At 34.5% G+C, this 18,803-nt stretch overlaps 1 protein-coding gene across 4 annotated transcripts in view; it reads left to right on the top strand.

Annotated features, from left to right (window-relative positions):
• Nucleotides 1-18,803, top strand: part of LOC111050597 (membrane-associated protein Hem) — a 110,600-nt gene that overhangs the window by 84,991 nt on the left and 6,806 nt on the right. For 2 of the 4 annotated variants that reach the window (XM_039441612.1, XM_039441614.1), the window contains exons 12-19: nucleotides 456-530; nucleotides 4,594-4,713; nucleotides 8,015-8,151; nucleotides 9,763-10,010; nucleotides 11,930-12,032; nucleotides 12,727-12,955; nucleotides 14,535-14,628; nucleotides 17,517-17,677. In XM_039441612.1, coding sequence (XP_039297546.1) covers nucleotides 456-530; nucleotides 4,594-4,713; nucleotides 8,015-8,151; nucleotides 9,763-10,010; nucleotides 11,930-12,032; nucleotides 12,727-12,955; nucleotides 14,535-14,628; nucleotides 17,517-17,677 — 1,167 coding nt within the window. The remainder of the gene's footprint in view (nucleotides 1-455; nucleotides 531-4,593; nucleotides 4,714-8,014; nucleotides 8,152-9,762; nucleotides 10,011-11,929; nucleotides 12,033-12,726; nucleotides 12,956-14,534; nucleotides 14,629-17,516; nucleotides 17,678-18,803) is intronic. The other 2 variants (XM_039441613.1, XM_039441616.1) reach the window with 1 other exon arrangement.

Genomic DNA, 18,803 nt, shown 5'->3' with positions numbered 1-18,803 from the left:
TCAAAACATGTCGTGCGGATAAATTTAAGTTTTAAAAAAGGGTTCTTTGATTTCTTAATTACAAAACCTTCTTTAGCCCATCTTATATGCCAATTTTAAGAGTGATGAAGAACTGAAAATCTGTTGATGGTCTTCTGTTAATATAACTACAATAGGTTGTTAACAATCTGTTATCATGTCTCCTAAATCTATTAATAGTAGTAATGATGAAATTAAAATAATGATTTAATTGGATTCATATAATTAATGAGCTGACTTATGAGAATTCTTTAATACTTAAAATAAGAATGTGATTAAATAAGAATGGAATATTAAAATGTATGTTCGATTACAAAATGATCATTTAATGGAATACATATGTTACATAAATGCTATGTACTTAAAATCTATACATTATATTTGCATAAATGAACTACTTAATTAACTGCATTAATTGGATATTGTAATTTATACAGGGTGTGGAAAGATTATCTGATGATTTTCTGTACCGCGCCATTGAGCAAATATGTGGAGGCGGTAGGTGGGTGGAGGTGGGTTCTGTATCCTACATGTGAACGTTTTTAGTAGCCGTGAAGCAGTTTGTTTACTTTTTTTAGAGTTGGGATATGTTAAATTTGCTTGGTAGTCTCAAGACCAGAGAGATTTATTCTACCAGCAGAAATGGATGAGCATCGTGCGGTTTATGGGATTCAACCCTTTACCCCGTGTAAAAGACTTTCAGATCCTAGATTTCATTCCTACGTTTTCACAGATTTGATACTGGAATTTGTGAATGAAGATTTTTCGTGTTGGAAAATGTTCAGCTTGTTCATGAAACCTTTAAATCCCCCACTTTTGTAAATAATGCTGCAGTCCAACTCAATATCAACTATCAATTTTTAATTTTGGGCTCTTGAAGTGCTATTACTAAGCGACGAATGTAGCCGCGCTTTATTAGTCTACACTCAGTAGTCTATTATTATAGTCAATATTATGTCGAATACTGTGATTAATATAGCGCGGCTATAGCCGTGCATCTGGAGTCGTTACAGTCATCGCTTAGGTATTGGACCTTTAGACACTCCAGTATTTAAAACACGGCTCCATATCCAAGTCCACTGGGGCATGCTAAGGAAACTATTCATTCGGCCTAATTTACACAGCATTCTATTCTATAAATACCTGCTGGGCAGTCAAACCGCACGATTAAAAAGCTGGTATAGTGATGTTGATAATTCTTGAGAAATGTATTGCTATTGTTATATGTTGTATAAATGTCATGTATGTTCTGTGATGTATGGTAATTGATTGCATGTATGTTGTGACATAACTGATAGATATACAATCAGAAATCAGTATCCTAAGAGTTTTGGACTGGTGAGCAAGAAGATTGTGCGTTAAGGGGCGTTTACAATAATCAAGTTTCCTTTAATTCAAGTTTTGAGTAAAATGAACGATTTTTGAAAACTTGAAGTTAAGATTACAAGAATAGAAATTTGAATCCACTATACCAGTGTATAGTTCTTGTTTGTTTTGTTGATTCAAGTAGATGTTTTCCTTTTAGATTTAACTTGATTTTGAAGGTACAATCCAACCTGCAAATGGGAAAATAAAACTCAGTTGTCAGTCAATTTAGAATGTATAAAAACAAATGAATAAAAAGTATGATGCAGAAGAAAGTATGATATGGAAAAGACAACGCTGAGATAAATTAGATTTTTTACTTCATTATTATATACTATTGAGTTTATGAACTCTTGAATTCAAGTAAACTTGACTAATGTAAACGCAGCTTTTACTCTGTATTTAAAATATGTGCAGTATAATTTTAGTTTGCCGTCTTGTGCTCCCGCTCTAAGCATTGCTCTTTGGCTGAAACTGATAATCAAAGAAAGAAAAGGTAGGAAAAGTTTCAACTCTGTGGAAAATGTGAAGTCTGCATGATTAGTGTTTGTACAAAGCATTTAAAGATCTGCCGTCGCCTTAGATTTGATCTTCGACTTTTAATTCTTGGTGAAGTCGTTTTTCGAACATCATTTGAAAAATCATCTGTGTATATCATTAGTAGCTCTATATTCATGTGCTATTCCAAAATTTATTTTTATGAGTTTAGTTAGATTGATTCACTCTGTATTATATCTGTACATAATTTGAGTCTGTTTCTTGTGCAAATTATATGATACATAATATCGCTCAACTTTCTCTCCCAAGCTAATCTCATTTTTATCCAATAAAAAATTTCAACTGTTCGGAGTCTACAATCCTTGTTGATTGAAGTATAAATAGCATATTAAATTGCAACCTCAGTGATTAAAAATTGAATTTTCGTTCAGTTTCTTCCCAGTTTTGAGAAAAATACATTTTTTAATTTTAATTATTTCCCAAACTACTTGATAAATATTTCTTTTCCGCCACACTAGAACGTAATCAGCTGTGTTCGGACCTCACATGGAGAGATCAGTTTCCGACGAGATCAGCTGGAGGCCGAAAAATGTTCTCTCTACCGCCCCAGGACCGAAATTGCTTACTTTCATCAAATCAAATTTATTTTCAATATTTACAAAAACATTTTCATGAATTCAAATATGTGTGACAACAAAATAAAAACAAAATCTGAAGCATGATAAGTAATTAATCAATGAATACAAAGTAGAGAGAATAAAAGAAAAACATCCCGAGGCTTAGCCTATGGGTGTAAAAATTGGCCTACCAATATATAGGGTGATAGAGTATCACCCTATATTTGTTTGACCATTCAGTCATTCTGTTACTTCTTATATAATATAATAGCAGAAAGGACTAGAAATAAATTAGTAATTTATTACTTATTTTGTCTGTGATAATAGTATTCAGAACAAGACCTTCTAACTCACATCAATTATACTGAACTTACGAGGCTCGTATAATCAGTTTCAGACAACTCGTTGCTCAGGTAAAAAAAAATCATAATAAATAGAAGGTAATTGTATGCGTTCATTGCTCTATTCAAACTTATTGCTAAATGTATGTAGAAGAATGTACCGTTTGTAAAATGAATTTTATTTTAAATGATAAATATATTTCCTGATGATCATTTATATTATGGAGATGAAAAAGCTGCATGTGTCGTCCAGTTGGAGGAGGCATTATCCAGTTGGATGAATATTTTTATTCTAGGCGTTCCAGAAATATGTTTCTATTGTTGATTTCCTTGATGGTTTCCAGCAGTATATTACATAATTTAGACGCCAAAAACATGGAATACTTTAAAAATAATTGTAAGATTTGGTCTAGGTACTGTCATAGACAACTGATAGAAGGGTACAAACAGTATCCTTACTCTATGGTACTGTTGATTCAAGTCTTTTCCTCAGGTTATAAGGTGCTCCAAACCTTTCGCATTTCCTTTCGGTATTCGCCCTATTGAAAAATATTTCTTAAACTTTATAGATTTATAAATTTTGAAAGAGGAGTTCTCCATAAGCCATAAAAAGAGGACGTGAATGATCTAAGTAGCCAGCATTATTGCAAATCTGGGTGAAGGATTTTTGTAAATGTATTTGAGGTTTTATAATAGTAAAAAAGTATGCACCACCCCAAACAGACAAACCATTCTGAAACCATACTTTCGGCCCTAGGGCGGACCTTTGCCGGCCGGTTTATCTAGCGCTAAGGAGCGTTACAAACGTCGGGCTGCTAGCACCGACTGGATCGTGGGTTCGAATCCCGCCAATTGTATGGACGTTTGATCATTTCATCGATTCACCAACCCATTTTCCATTACCCACGCACAAGCAACCTTGAATTTTGATAGGTTTTCAGTTCGTCAAGTTTTCAATACCTCAAGTTCTCAGTTTGTCAAATTTAAATTTCGTCAAGCTTTCATTGTTTCAAGTTCTCATTCCGTGAAGTTCTCAGTCCATCAAGCTTCCAGTACGTCAAGTTTTTAGTTTGTCAAGTTCTCATTTTTTAGTTTGTCGAGTTCTCAAATACGTCAAGTTTCCATTGCATCAACTTTTAAGTTCATCAAGTTTCCAGTTTGTCACTATCCCAGTTCATAAAGTTTATAGTTTATCAAGTTTTCGGTTTGTCAACTTTTCAGCTCATCAAGTTTTTAGTTTTGTTTTTGTGATATGGCGAAAAATAGCGTTCGCAACTCTGGAAAAAATATTTTACCGACTCTCAAACGCTTCAAGTTCACGACTTGAAAACTGCTATCTCGAACCGGCAAACACACCTTTCCCGCCCTAGGTGCGAAATATACTATTACTTACGTCTCAGGAATGTTAATATTTACTCAATATTTTTCATCTTTCCCTTTCATATACAAATATGAACTTCTAATCATGTTGATTATTTCTCCACTTCATGAACTAAACTGTTCATTTATATCCACAATCAAATGATCTTCATATTTTATTTAAAGAAAATTTCAAAGTTACAATGTAAATAATAGGATTCTCTGTGTAATATTTCTAGATTCCGAACTAATGAAATTAAATAATGATTAATTTTTATTCTAAATAAATTGAAAATTGAAAGTTTTAGTAATTACAACTTGATATTTTCTGACGTGTTTATTGATTACAGAATACGCTTGAAACAATTATCATTCAAATAAATTGTCTGTTTCAGAGACATCATATCAGAGAACGTAGTCTGTCTGTGGTCAATATGTTTTTGGATGAAATGGCAAAAGAAGCTAAAAATATAATTACGACCATATGCGATGAACAGTGCACCATGAGTGATAAGGTAATGACTTATTATTTTAATTTTTTTTCAAGGGACGGATTCAAGGATCCAAAGGTTCAAAGAACCCCACACGTCAACCGAAGCTTATTGTGTTCCCAAGTAGTATGTTAGTTAGGCAAACCAATACCTGTGTCCTTTACAAGAACCAGGAGTTTTTCCCTATACTAACATCCCATCTGGTTGCTTGTCGCAATCCAGTGTGATATGCTTGGCAGTCTCCGATTGGTCCTTGTGACCTACGTGAGTTCCGTTCCTGACCTTCTTTGAAGGTCCTTCCGCTGAAGGAGGGGTAGCCACATTGCCCGGCCACCCTCGACTCAGCCTCTTGACCCACATTTGTGCCTGGAGTTTCACCCATCTCTGGTCTCTTGGGTTTTTCTTTTTGCTCCCCGAAACTTTCCAAGGTCAAAAGCCTCACCTCTCATAAGAAGTGAATGCGTGAATGGCTGTCCTTGTTCAAGCAGTGGTCTGATAAGCTCATCCTTCTTCTCCAGTTGGGATGATGTGATTGAACTTACATCATACATGTCCTTATCAGTAGAATCTTTCTCAATATTGATAGCCTCTACATAAGAGAGCAACGGAATTTCCTGTGTTCCTGAAGCACTCATTACAGATTAAGGAATCTGGCCTGATGGGGTCGCCAAGTTGCCTCTATGGCGCCTGGCTACCCTTGACTCAGCCTCTCGACTCACATTGAATGTGAGCACAAATTTGGTGCCTAGAGTTTCACCCATCTCTGGCCTCTTGAGACTTTTCTTTTTGCCCCTCCGAATCTCTGCAGGGTCAAAAGCCTCATCTCTCCCAAGAAGTTTTGCCTGAATGGCCGCCCTTCTTGAAGCTGTGGTGAGTTTTGGTCTCCACCCACAAACTCGTGACCTACGTGAGTTCCACTCCTGGCGTCTTTGTAGGTCCTTCCGCTGAAGGAGGGGTCGCCAAATTGCCTATAGGACATCTGGCCACCCCTTGACTCAGCTTCTTGACCTACATTTGTGCCTGGAGTTTCATCCATCTCTGGTCTCTTGGGTTTTTCTTTTTACCCCTCCGAAACTTTTCAAGGTCAAAAGCCTCACCTCTCATAAGAAGTTTTGCGTGAATAGCTGTGCTTGTTAGAGCAGTGGTCTTATAAGCTCATCCTTCCTCTCCATTTGGGATGATATGATTGAGCTTACATCATAAATGTCGTGATCAGTAGAAGCCTTCTCAATATTGATAGCCTCTACATAAGAGTGCAACGGAATTTCCTGTGTTCCTGAAGCACCCATTTCAGATTAAGGAATGTGACCTGATGGGTTTGAAGGCAATGCAACTTCTGGAGTTGGCTTGGGGTCCCTTTTAGTCGCCTCCTACGACAAGCAGGGATAGTGTGGGTGTTTTCTGGTTTTCAACAAATTCTTGAGTATGATGTTCGACCTCAAAGCTCCCCCAACCCACAGGGGACAAGGTAATGACTTGAATTTATCATGTATTACTGTGATATTCATGCATATGCTGTCCAGGTGGGACATAATTTTTTAACATGTTCATGTTTTATAACTAAAAAAAATCTCCTGAATAAAAAAAAAACAGGATGAACCCACCATTTAGATTATACTGATGCATTGTTGTTGCAGACTTTAGCCGCATGCCTTGGCATGCACCTCAACTAACCTCCAGCGGTGTCCTATCACTAATGCTGCCATACCTCAGTTAATACTGGTCCAATCTTAAAAAATAACAATCGATAGGTAATTGAATTTACTAAAAACAGTTATTCTTGTGAATTTTTTGTAAAACCAACGGCTTCTGAGTTATTCAACATTTTAAATGGCAGCCATTTTGTTTTATGAATTTGAAAAATTATAATAATTTTTTTGTAGCTTTGTTAAGTTGTTATAAATGATTATGCAAAGTTTCAATTTCGTATGTTCAACCATTATTTAGAAAAAAAAAATAAGTGAAAAATGACAAAATGGCCGCTGTTTGAGTATCTGAAGACTTGCGGACAATTTAAATATGATATTTAGATATGTTTGTTACCCAGGAACAATGCCCTAGAATAGTGGTAGGCAGTTCGTAAACACTCTGTATAGTGACTGGACTAATTATTTTTCTAATTCATTCTATTTAGCCATTCTGACCTACACTATCAGATCCGACATTTGGATCAAATTATCTAGCATATCTGTGTATTCCGTTGATAGAGTTTATTATTTCGTAGGCCCACTTTATTATTTTTAAGATGTTCTACAAATTATTCAAGACCTGCAAAAGCATGTGTGGGATTGTGTTTAAAAAGGTAATTTCACTGTCTTTGCCCTACCTACTACCATAGGCTTTTCATGTTTTCTAAACGTGTCCTCTGAGTCCAAAAATATGATTTTTGCGTGTTGGTGTATGTGTGTACACGATAACTCCATTCCTAATTAATGGATTGACATGACATTTTAAACTTGAGGACCAGGCTTTAGATAAAATTCAATACAAAATGGCGGAAAAAATCGAAAAATCGCCAAAAAATCATGTTTTTCACGGTTTTCTTGAAGACTTCTCTAACGATTTTTTTTTTCAAATTCATACCCTGGATAGCTATTAATAAACTCTATCAACTGATATGAGTCTCATTTCTGCAAAAATTGCAGGAGCTGCGCAACATTGTCGAGAAAAATGGATTTTCTTTCACAATTTTCTCAAAAATGGCTTGACCAAATTTTCCCAAATTTATATCCTAAATAGTCATTTATAAGCTCTATCAACTGGCATGAGTCTTCATTCTGGGAGACTAGCAGGAAGTCATTGAAAAATTAAATTTGTTATTTCCTTCTCATGCATGGCATAAATTATTACAGTTAATTCAAAAGAACACTTGGTCGTGATAATTTTATCTGCAGAACAGCTGATTTGGAGAAGTTTTCAAAATCATCAAATTTCACATCTTCCGTCCCCGATCTCAGTAAGAATACTAGCCAACCACGCAAAAGTCAGAGTTCGATTCCCGACCGCGTGACTTTTATTTGAAAACTTTCAACAACGTTCAAACTTTCAACAACTAGTTTTCAGCTGTTATGAAAGATGAACAATAAAAAATAAATAACTAAACTTTTCATCATCTCATTTTGACAAACCTGCAATATGTTTAGTTGCCGTCCTTATGACAGGAAGTATTATATAAAGAGCCTTAGCATAACACGAAGCAGTCATTCCAATTAATAACGTTGATAACCTGAGAATAATATGCTGTGCTATATGTACAATAGTTAATCAAACTATTTAATGGGTAGAACTTAAAAGTGACTAAATTTTATGATTTGATATGTTGCAGCTTTTACCGAAACATTGTGCAGTTCTTATTTCTCAAGTGGTCAATCGTAAAAGGAAAGATAAGAACAAGAAGGTAACCCCTGAAATTGCCAAGCCTGGGGTCGAAAGTTATCGTAAAACAAGAGAAGATCTTACTACGTGAGTTTAAAGTATAACAATTTCCGCTGGAAAAAATTAAATTCTATCAACCCATTTTATCCCAAATGAATTATATTTTCAATGTGATGTTTTTTCTACAAAAAAATTATTTGTTTGAATCCTTTTTAGTCTTATTAGGTCTTAATTGCAAATGTGTATGATAATTCAGCAAAAAACAGGTGTGACCTTATGATAACACAATGGATTTTCACAGCTATTGACATACTTCAGACAGGTCAGTATTGAATAAACCACACAAATATATACACACACACACACACACACACACATATATATATATATATATATATATATATATATATAATATATATATATATATATATATATGCACACTGATCCATTCCATTGTCAAAAGGGCCAGTAGACTATGAAAATAATATTTCTTCTGATGGCATATTTTTTTTCTGAATCATCAACTGAATTAATTTCAATTTCTTATTCATCATAAACATCATAAGCAAGCCTCATTAGCTTCGCATTTCCTATTGTCCTATGAACCCTCCTAAATCTTCCCCTCCACAATCTTCCTTGGTGAGTAGCCTACCCCACTTTTCAGGACTACTGAAAAAATCAGTGCCCTAACATCTTCCTCATCATCACTTTGAATCAGCACCTTCAGTGCTCCTAGAGGGTGAATCCAGGCCAAAAATAGTAATAAAGTTGTTCACATTCAATATTGTCATATAAAGGCTGCTGCCAATAGCAGTGAATTGTCATAGCGTTACCATATGGTAACAGTGAAACATAGAATTGATTTGCGGAGGCCAAATATGATAAATCTCATGAATTACTACGAATACATCTTTCTCCACTATTGTGTCTTGTAGCTAACCTCAAATAATTCATATCTGAGAATGATTAGCCTGGAATTAATCTTACTGGAAGTAACTTTAAAACTTACTTAAATTCAATTGTTCGAATAACTATTATTATTAGTCCTTTAAATTCATATAAATATTAATATATTTTATTTATATTATTATTTTTTCGTATTTCTCAATCTATCAAATCTTCTAAGTTCCTCAGACATGAAAATTAATAATATTACACTAGAGTTTCATGGACAAATATTCGACACAAATAATATAATATTCTATATTATTTTTTGGCAGCCTACTCAAATTTCACAACCTATAACTTCGAACAGTATTAGTTCCTAGGAAGAATGTCGACTTGGTGGTTATAGAGGATTTTTTGATTAGATAGATGATCTGGAAACACTGAAGTTACAGGATCTATTTAGTTGCATTGAAAGAGAATGTCTTCATTGTTGAATACAGGCCGAAGATGTTATTGATTCTGTAAGTTGGAGTAATATGCTTGTAGATGATTATGCATATTGAATACGTGAAATTGTCACAATTTCTAATACTTGGAAATAACGAAAAACAATTTTTGTTTGACGTCATCAATCTCTATTCAATTTAAGCTTGTTTACTAGTAAAAATAGTTTAATAATGTTTAAATAATCGACGATGACAAGGTAATATCGTTTTATTTAATATGTTATTCATTAGATAAATTTATCTACTGAGAAACTGACTAAAAATGTTTTTAGGACGATATTTCAAGAATGGATTTTTTTTTCAGAATGGATAAACTACACATGGCTTTGACTGAACTGTGCTTTGCTCTGAACTATTGTTCTACTATTAATGTGTGGGAGTATACATTTTCCCCTCGAGAGTATCTACATCAGCATTTGGAGAACAGATTTTCTCGTGCTCTGGTAGGAATGGTTATGTTCAACCCAGATACCAGTGAGATCGCTAAACCCTCTGAGTTATTGGCCAGTGTTCGGGCTTACATGAATGTTCTGCAAACTGTTGAAAACTATGGTGAGTATTTGGTGAGGAATGATTATAAAATAAATCAATTTGCCAGTGCCCATCGTAGAACTTGTCCTTTGTGATTTGACATGTTTGGTATTATGTAGTTCCCCAAAGTTTTTAGCTCAGTATTGGGTGTTTACCGGGAAACAGATGTATTTCATTGGGTAGTAATCAGCAAGTAGTAAGAGTTGGCAACTTTGAATGTTGGCTTTTCGTGTGGGAAAAGAAACGTCCAGGGTCAGCGAACCATCTATTAGCATGAGAATTTTGAACGTTCACTTCCCACTGATTAGAGTTTAATCCGCGACTTTTCAATGCCAGAGTAACTGTCTTCCAGATTGGAGCTGAGCCCCTTAGGGGCATGGCCCTCACGGACTGAACTCTTTTAGGGTTCGTTCTGGCCTCCGTCTCAGGAAGTACTGGTTCTACCAGCCGCTGGCGCTGGTTCTCATGGTGTAGGGAAAAACGCCAACCAGGGGGGAACCATAGCACACGGATGACTGTGTGACTCCGTTCGGCTGGGTGAAGGCTCCAGACTATGGGAGGTTCATGGCTTGACCGAGTGACCAGAACTCTCCGCCTCTGGGAGTAGCTGGGCATAGTGAAGCATCTGGTAGAGTTTCGGGGTTAACCAGTGAGAGACCAGACGATGGGAATCAGGGTACCCCCGTCTCTGGAAGTAGCAGGCATGTGAAACACCCGGGAGGCCAGACCTCGGGACCCAGACTGTGGGAATTGGATAACGCCTCCATCTCTGGAAGTAGCATCACAGTATGTCGAAAACTCCTCTCCTTTCTTTCTTTCCGAAAGAAAGGTCCTTCTTTCCGAAACGCTCGCGTCCCCTTTTGGGCACTTGTGTGGTGGACGTGCAAGCGCCCGCCAAGGATACGTATACAATTGGGAACCACGAGTATCTGTAGACGAGATAGAGGATACGTCCGGGCTTTGCAAGGCTCACGTGCCACCGGAACTGTATAGTGGTGGTTCCACTCAATGCAGGCTAAACTCCTCCTTGATACTCGCCTACCGACACCGACTTGACAGTGCTGTTGGGTAGTAGGTCACGTGTCACACCTCACGGGATATGCGCATAGCAGGTGCCCACTTGGAGGTGTGACGTTAACGTGAGGTTCGCGGCTAGATCCATGCCTTCCAGATTATATCATTGAAGCGCTTCCCCTGGCCATTACCTTAAGGATTATATGGCCTGGATCGACTTTAGTAATTCCCTTTTGAATTAAAAATTTCTTCAGATCCATTGACATAAATAGTTCTGTTTAAAAACGGCTGTAATTTTCTATAAAGTGCTTGAAGTTTTTGGCTCAAAATTTTCAAGTTTCATTCAAAATTTAGGCATTTGAACCTACTGTTCTAGATGTTGTTAATTTCAGACTTTAATCATAACTATTTGATTCCAAATTTGCTCATTTTTCTGAGCTTTGAAGAGTGTAAATTGTTTTTTGAAAAGTGAAAGTGACATAACCTACATTTTGATTCGGACAGTATGGTATACAGACAGTATGGTAAAGTGACGTTGTTTGTAACATGTTTATGCTTCTTGACAATAAAAGATTGATTGATTGATATAAATTGGAAATGGGACAGTTTTGGCTCAAAATTTTTAAGGCACGAGCCTGTTGTGACTTCCCTCATGTTTATTTTAATGCACGAAACTTATGTATAGATTCACCTACATTCATGTGTAATTGAAAGCTACTCGTCTTGACAAATACAAGACGGCTGCTGGTCTACCCAGTTCATCCGCATTGTTCTCGTCTATTTTTGGAGATTGTTGACTCAATAAGGGTTCTATGGACATTCTGTGAATGTAGGTATTCCAACAATGATTCTCCAATCACTTTTAAAGGGTACTGAGATTTATATTATTTTATATAAATAAAATGAATTTTGTATAATTTTTCCAGTTCACATAGACATCACACGAGTATTTAATAACGCGCTCTTACAACAGACTCAACAGATGGACAGTCATGGAGATAAAACCGTGGCCGCTCTTTACACCCAGTGGTAGGTAACCTTATTAGAAAATAACCTTACCAACCTCAATAAACCTTGAGTAACCTTACTCGGCTAATAAAATAATTAACTGAGTTAATTGACTGCAGAGCCAATCAAACTTGTCACTCGATATTATTTATTACATTCGCATGAATAATAAATCTGATATGTTTCGAACCGGCTTCAAATGAAACATATTTTTTCATATATTGAATCAAAATATAAAAAAAACATCTGATTGATGAAAATCTGTCTATTCCATCCAAAACGCACAAGCGTCAGAGCCCAAGCCCACGACCCAGGGCTATACATTTTGTTTCTAAATTCATTCAACGCATGATCGCTTGTTGAAAAACAGCTGCAACAACGATTGAAGAATATTTGTGTAGCCGAACACCAATTCTACCTATTGCTTGTTGCTCAAGTGTGCTAGCCACCTAAATTGTGCAATATTGAACACTATCAAATTCTGAATACATATTTCTCAGATAAGATAATTTATTTGACAAATTCGTGAATAATATTTTGTTCAATTCAAGCTATCCATACAATAATATAATCGGCATAACATGTTATTTTACCTCTCATTATAATTCTTTGTTTACTTGTAGGCAAAATCTATTCTCATGATACATCAACTATAATAGCATGTGAGTAAAATTAATAGGATTGTTTAAATTGAGATTCAACTGAATTTGTTTAGGTATTCTGAAGTTCTGCTGCGGAGAGTGAGCGCCGGAAACATTTGTTTCTCACTGAATCAACGAGCCTTTGTGAGCTTGACGGCAGAGGGTGCTATTCCATTCAACGCAGAAGAGTTCTCAGACATTAATGAGTTGCGGTCTCTGGTCGAATTGATTGGGCCATATGGTATAAAGCTATTGAACGAAACCTTGATGTGGCATATTGCAAGTCAGGTTCAAGAATTGAAGGTATTTGAGTAATATTCTAGTTTATTCAATATCAAATCTACACTCGATTCATAGATGTTGTGAAACTTGCCTACACTAGAATGATTCAATATAAACAATATTTCAAAATTTCATTATTAGATTCCACAAACGATTTTTATTTGAGAAATTATAAAAAAATAGAGTCTCAATGCTCATGACATTACCCGGTTCGTTTCAGCTCAACGACCAACTGAAGATGATGCCATTAACATTGCACTATTGTAGTTTTGTTTTTCAAATTGAATTCATTTGTGGAAATGGCAATATATGCTTCAGCTATCAGTGGAATTCAATATTATTGATTTACTCAAGTATCAAATCAGCTCAGCTGAATCCAAGAAACAATCAAAGTCCTCCAAAACATCTCTTTTCACTAATTCCAATAGAAACTATCACTATAAATAATCATTTTGCAATAATAATAAGTGCAATGCTGTGGCACCCGCTAGATCTGGAAATATACATTTAATTCATTAAACTTCACTCTTTTCTAGTGTTCAAGAACAGTTTGAGAATGGGAAAATGTGCAGGTAATGCGCCTGAAGTTTACACAAATGCTTGATAGATCTTGCAGGTATCATAGCATCAATTTTCTTATATTCTGATTTGTTGCAAAATACGACAAAGTTTCCAAATTTATGTATTTTTCAATACTTGAAATGTGTTTATACTTCAACTGTAAATACTTTTAATAATAATGTATACTTGAAAATACAAATACTTTCATGTCAATATTTAAAATGTAATCGGAAATTTATAAACGAACGAATTATTATTCTTAAACTAACGAATCTAGAATCCCACGGCAAGTAGATATGCATAATTACAACACAATAAATAAAAATAATTTTACAATAAAGAAACACAACAAGGAAAAATATAAACAAAGTCCAACGTACATGGGAATAAAATTTATTGGTTGTCTCCCAGGTTGCATAAGACATGAACCTGATAGATCAAAATTCAAGGAATTGTTGAGAGCATATTTGATAGATTTAGCATGCTACAGTATAAACGAGTTTACTGTAAAAAAGTGAATTTTTAACTGTCACTATTTCTCTTTAGCTTTAAGTTAGTTTTTAGTTTTTGACTCTTTCATGTAAGAAATAAATGATTGATTGATAAAAAATGTTGAAGTTTATTTAATATAAAATGAAAAATATTAATTTGTTCATTTGAGGTCGAGTTATAAAATAATCGTATCAAATATCAGGTATAGGTAAGATATGGTGTTTAATAAGGAGTCGCTGTTTGGCTCAAGGCTGATGTTTTGTAAACAAATTTATGTGATCTACAACTGAATTTCCATTTATTCCTCTTGCGTATATATTCATTTATGAACAGAGCAACTAATATTTGGCTGATATAAATCTCCTATGCATAGTCTTGGTTCTAAATGCTACTTGCACTGAAATATTATATTTGATTCTGTGAAATCTATTTATTATAAACATATTTTGATTAACATCATAATTAAATTATTTGAATGTTAACTATACAAAACTGATTCTATAAATCACACTTTAAATTGAAAAATGTTAATTTTATATGCTTTCAGAAATTAGTTGCTGGAAACAAAGAGGTTCTTATTGCTCTAAGAACAAATTTCGATAAACCAGAAATCATGAAGGAACAGTTTAAGAAACTTCAACGTGAGTATCCATATATTTTAAAGATGACAATGGAATGGATTCTGATATTGACAAAAAATAATTTAAATGATTTAAATTTTACTTGAAAATGAATAATAAAAATATATTTTCAAAACATTTTTTCTCGTTGAATAATCTCTTTCTATTATTTGTTTTGTAAGAGTGTTATTGGAGTTGTCATTATTCTCCTCGGTCTCCAATAATTACTGTAAACAAATATAAAACTAGTAAAATTACTGGCCCCTACTGTTCAAAATGTAAATTCAATAATAGTGTACATGTAAAGTGATGAAATTGTCCAAATATTTAATATGCAGTATATATATATATTAAAACAGGAGACACGATATAAATAGATTGAAAACACTTAAAAACTTACATTAGAAATGGGGGCAGACTGCCAGGCTCGGTTGAGGAAGGGAACTCAGTTTCTCCCCATTTCTAATGTAAGTTTTAAGTGTTTTCAATCTATTTATATCGTGTCTCCTGTTTTAATTTATATTAAAAACTTTAAAGTATCTTCTGTTATGTGCTATTTTTTATATATATATATATATATTATATATATATATATATATATATATATATATATATATATATATATATATATATATATTTTTTTTTAATGTCAAATCAAATCAAATTTTTAGTAATTTATGCAAATTTATGCTACTCTATTGAAAACCTCAATAAGTAGTGCACTATTTTCCATTATTGTTTTGTCCGACATTTTCGTGAGTTTTTCAACAGTCAATATTGATGATAATAATTTTTCAGTGTGATAATTTGGCGGCTTCGAACGACCGCCTTGAGCCTGGGCTACACCTAAAATAGGGCCAAGAGATATAGTTCAAATGTCATTGCGTTAACAAATACATGCAATCAATAATCCAGTTGTCAGCTGTTTTGAGATTTATTAATAATGAATTTCTACACCTTTTTTATTCACTTTCCTGTATAATCAAAAAGGAAGAAGAAATGAATCAATTTCGTTGGCCAAGGAGCTTGATATAGAGAATGGGTCCAAGAATATGAGCTCAAAATTTGGAGATCATCAGTTAGAGTAAAACATACAAAGAGCAATTATCTCTTGAACAAGAATTCGTTTCGCTAATTCAACTACCCTCGTCTACAATGCTGTATTTTGAGCTTAAATTTTGTTGCTATTCTTCTAAATGTGAATGAAAATTCAATTGCATTGCTTTATATATGCTATATGTTACCTTAATAGCCTAACACAAAGGAGTAACATTCGTGGCCACTTGACAAGAAATAATCATCAACTAGATGTTACACAAGTTAGATTGTCAAAGTCCCAAAATAACTTCAATTATATGAGTGATAAATTTTTACTTTCCTTGCCCTATTACCATAGGTAAGGAAAGTATTGCTTTCCGAAAAAAACTAAGGTATTTGTAAATTTCTATAAGTTTCAAGGTCCCCTGAGTCCAAAAAAGTGGTTTTTGGGTATTGGTGTGTGTGTTTGTGTGTGTGTGTGTGTGTGTGTGTGTGTGTGTGTGTGTGTGTGTGTGTGTATGTGCGTCTGTGTACACGATATATCATCTCCCAATTAACGGAATGACATGAAATTTGGAACTTAAGGTCCTTACAATATAAGGATCCGACACGAACAATTTCGATCTAATGCAATTCAAGATTACGGATAAAATGGCGAAAATGTTGTCAAAAACAGGGTTTTTTCGCGATTTTCTCGAAAACGGCTCCAACGATTTTGATTAAATTTATACTTAAAATAGTCATTGATAAGCTCCATCAACTGCCACAAGTCCCATATCTGTAAAAATTCCAGGAGCTCCGCCCCATCTATGCAAAGTTTGATTTTAGATTCCCAATTATCAGGCTTCAGATACAATTTAAACAAGAAATTCCAAGTGGAAAAGGTTGAGCATGAAAATCTCTACAATTAATGTTCAGTAACATTTTCACCTAAAATTCAAAATAAGCCCGAAATTCGAGAAAAAATTATTATTAACTGTTGGCAACTGTTGATTCTATTAAATCATTCACTAAAGAGATAGCAGAATTAGTGTATCTCCAGCGTAATTGTCCTGTCACCAGCTGGCTTGGATCTTTGAATAGTAGACTTGGGATGCGCGTGAACACTAGCGTCAGGTGATTCATTTTCATAACGGCAAGGAAAGTTGTGTGAGTGCGCCACACCAGATTTTTCAATAAGTTATCAGTAAGTGCTAGACCAAAATAACTTCAATTATATGAGTGATAGATTTTTCAATAAGTTATCAGTAAGTGCTAGACGTGTTACCCTGAGTTAGTTTGAATGTATAATGCAGGAGTGGCTTAATCCAAATCACATTGCTCTCTCCAAGAGTGGCATGACATAAGTATCAATTACCTCAGTTTTTCATAAATTTATTGTTTTTTGCATTGATGTTTGTTTCTCTGATTGCTTCTGTAAGTAATATTCAATAACTTTTTTGTGATAAATATGTGAAATGTTGATATCATAACTGTGACTGATACTATATTCAAATGACGATGTCCATCTGTCCATGCTACAAAATAAATTTTATTCTAATATGTTCTAGAAAATGCCAAAATCTCAAATCAAATGTCAAACAAAAATCTCAATCAACCAATCTGTTGGCAGTTTTCCCTTAAGTGTTACAATTATACAATTTCTATAAACTTGAAAAAATCACAGTGCAAGAAAATGAGTATCTCCTTTTCAGACTACTACTCCTGAACATTCCTTACACTATGTGAAAAAGCAGTCTCCTGCTTATATTGACAGAATTAAGTGTGCATCATTATAAGTTGAATTTTCAATTTGGAATGGCAATATGTCATATGTCTATGCTTTTCTCATACATCAAAAGTGATAACGGTGTTTTTTTAATTGTTTTCAGATGTTGACAATGTTCTTCAAAGAATGACGATTGTTGGGGTTATTTTGAGTTTTAGACAGCTAGCACAGGGTGCTCTGGTTGATGTCTTGGAACAAAGAATTCCTTTTCTCCTAAGTTCAATAACGGACTTCAGACATCACGCTCCAGCTGGAGATTTAATGGTAATTGTGCATTAAATATTGATTCTATTGGTATTGTATCTGATTTACCGAATAACTTGAATAACTCATTTACTGTAGAGAGCGGTGGAAAAAGATACATAGCAAATATGTCATCCTATAATTTCCATTCAAGTTAGTGGAAAGTTCAATTCAATTATTTATTTCAAAAGTAGAAACACTACTTAACAATACAAAATATAATCAATGGAAAATGTTTCCCCGCATGGACTATATTTTATGTCCGTGCGTGGGGAAGGAGCACTTGAATCTAACAAACTTATAATACATTTATAAAATCACATGCCGGCAGGCTCGCTTCGCTCGCCTTATTCGTCTAGCCAGGATCCCCGGGACCCCGGCTGAATTATCCAGTGATGAGAACAGCAGACTCTCGTTTCGTTCGCCTGCATTCTTCATTTTAGGTTGCTTCCTCCAGTTAAATAGTCTAATACAAAATTTCAGGCCGGATTCAATCACCAGTTGACTGAGAACACACAGGAAAAAGCTGATTTTGGTGGTATCGCTGGCGAACTTTTGAAGCCCTTTCTATGAAGAATTTTAGACCCTAGCTGAGCTTCTGTACTGGACATGAACATTTTCCATCCATCAAGTTTCGGAAGAGTTGATATTAACTATGTAGCTTAGGGTTAAAAATTGTCTGTTAATAAAGCCAAAAAATTAATAAAAATAAATAGAAGAATATTGCTAACAGAAGACCATTAGTTATTTAAAATTGATATATGTTATTTTCACGTTCACCTATAAAACATTGATTCAGAAAATCTTATCTTGTGCCACATGATAAGTGAATTCCTCATGAGTTAGTCGACAGGTTTGAATGGTATATGTAATGGTTGTATGTTGTCACAAAGTGAATTTTGTGACGAATGTAGAACCAACATTCAGTATATGATTTAGTGAATTTATTCTATTTTTAGGAAAAGAATAGGGTCGACAGCTAGATATATTTTGTTGAACTTGTAGCTGAGTATGTACATCATCACCATCGCCGTCAACCCCTATAAATTATCAACAACAGATTCATCAGAACCAGAAATTTCCAGATCTTGTTTACTAGTCTGAGCGTTCTTGTATCTAGTATTGCAGCAGCAGCACCCGTATCATG

This window comes from Nilaparvata lugens, chromosome X, assembly GCF_014356525.2.
Source record: "Nilaparvata lugens isolate BPH chromosome X, ASM1435652v1, whole genome shotgun sequence".
Taxonomy (NCBI): domain Eukaryota; kingdom Metazoa; phylum Arthropoda; class Insecta; order Hemiptera; family Delphacidae; genus Nilaparvata; species Nilaparvata lugens.
The sequence above is the reverse complement of the archived record's forward strand: the minus strand, read 5'-3'. Positions and strand labels throughout refer to the sequence as shown.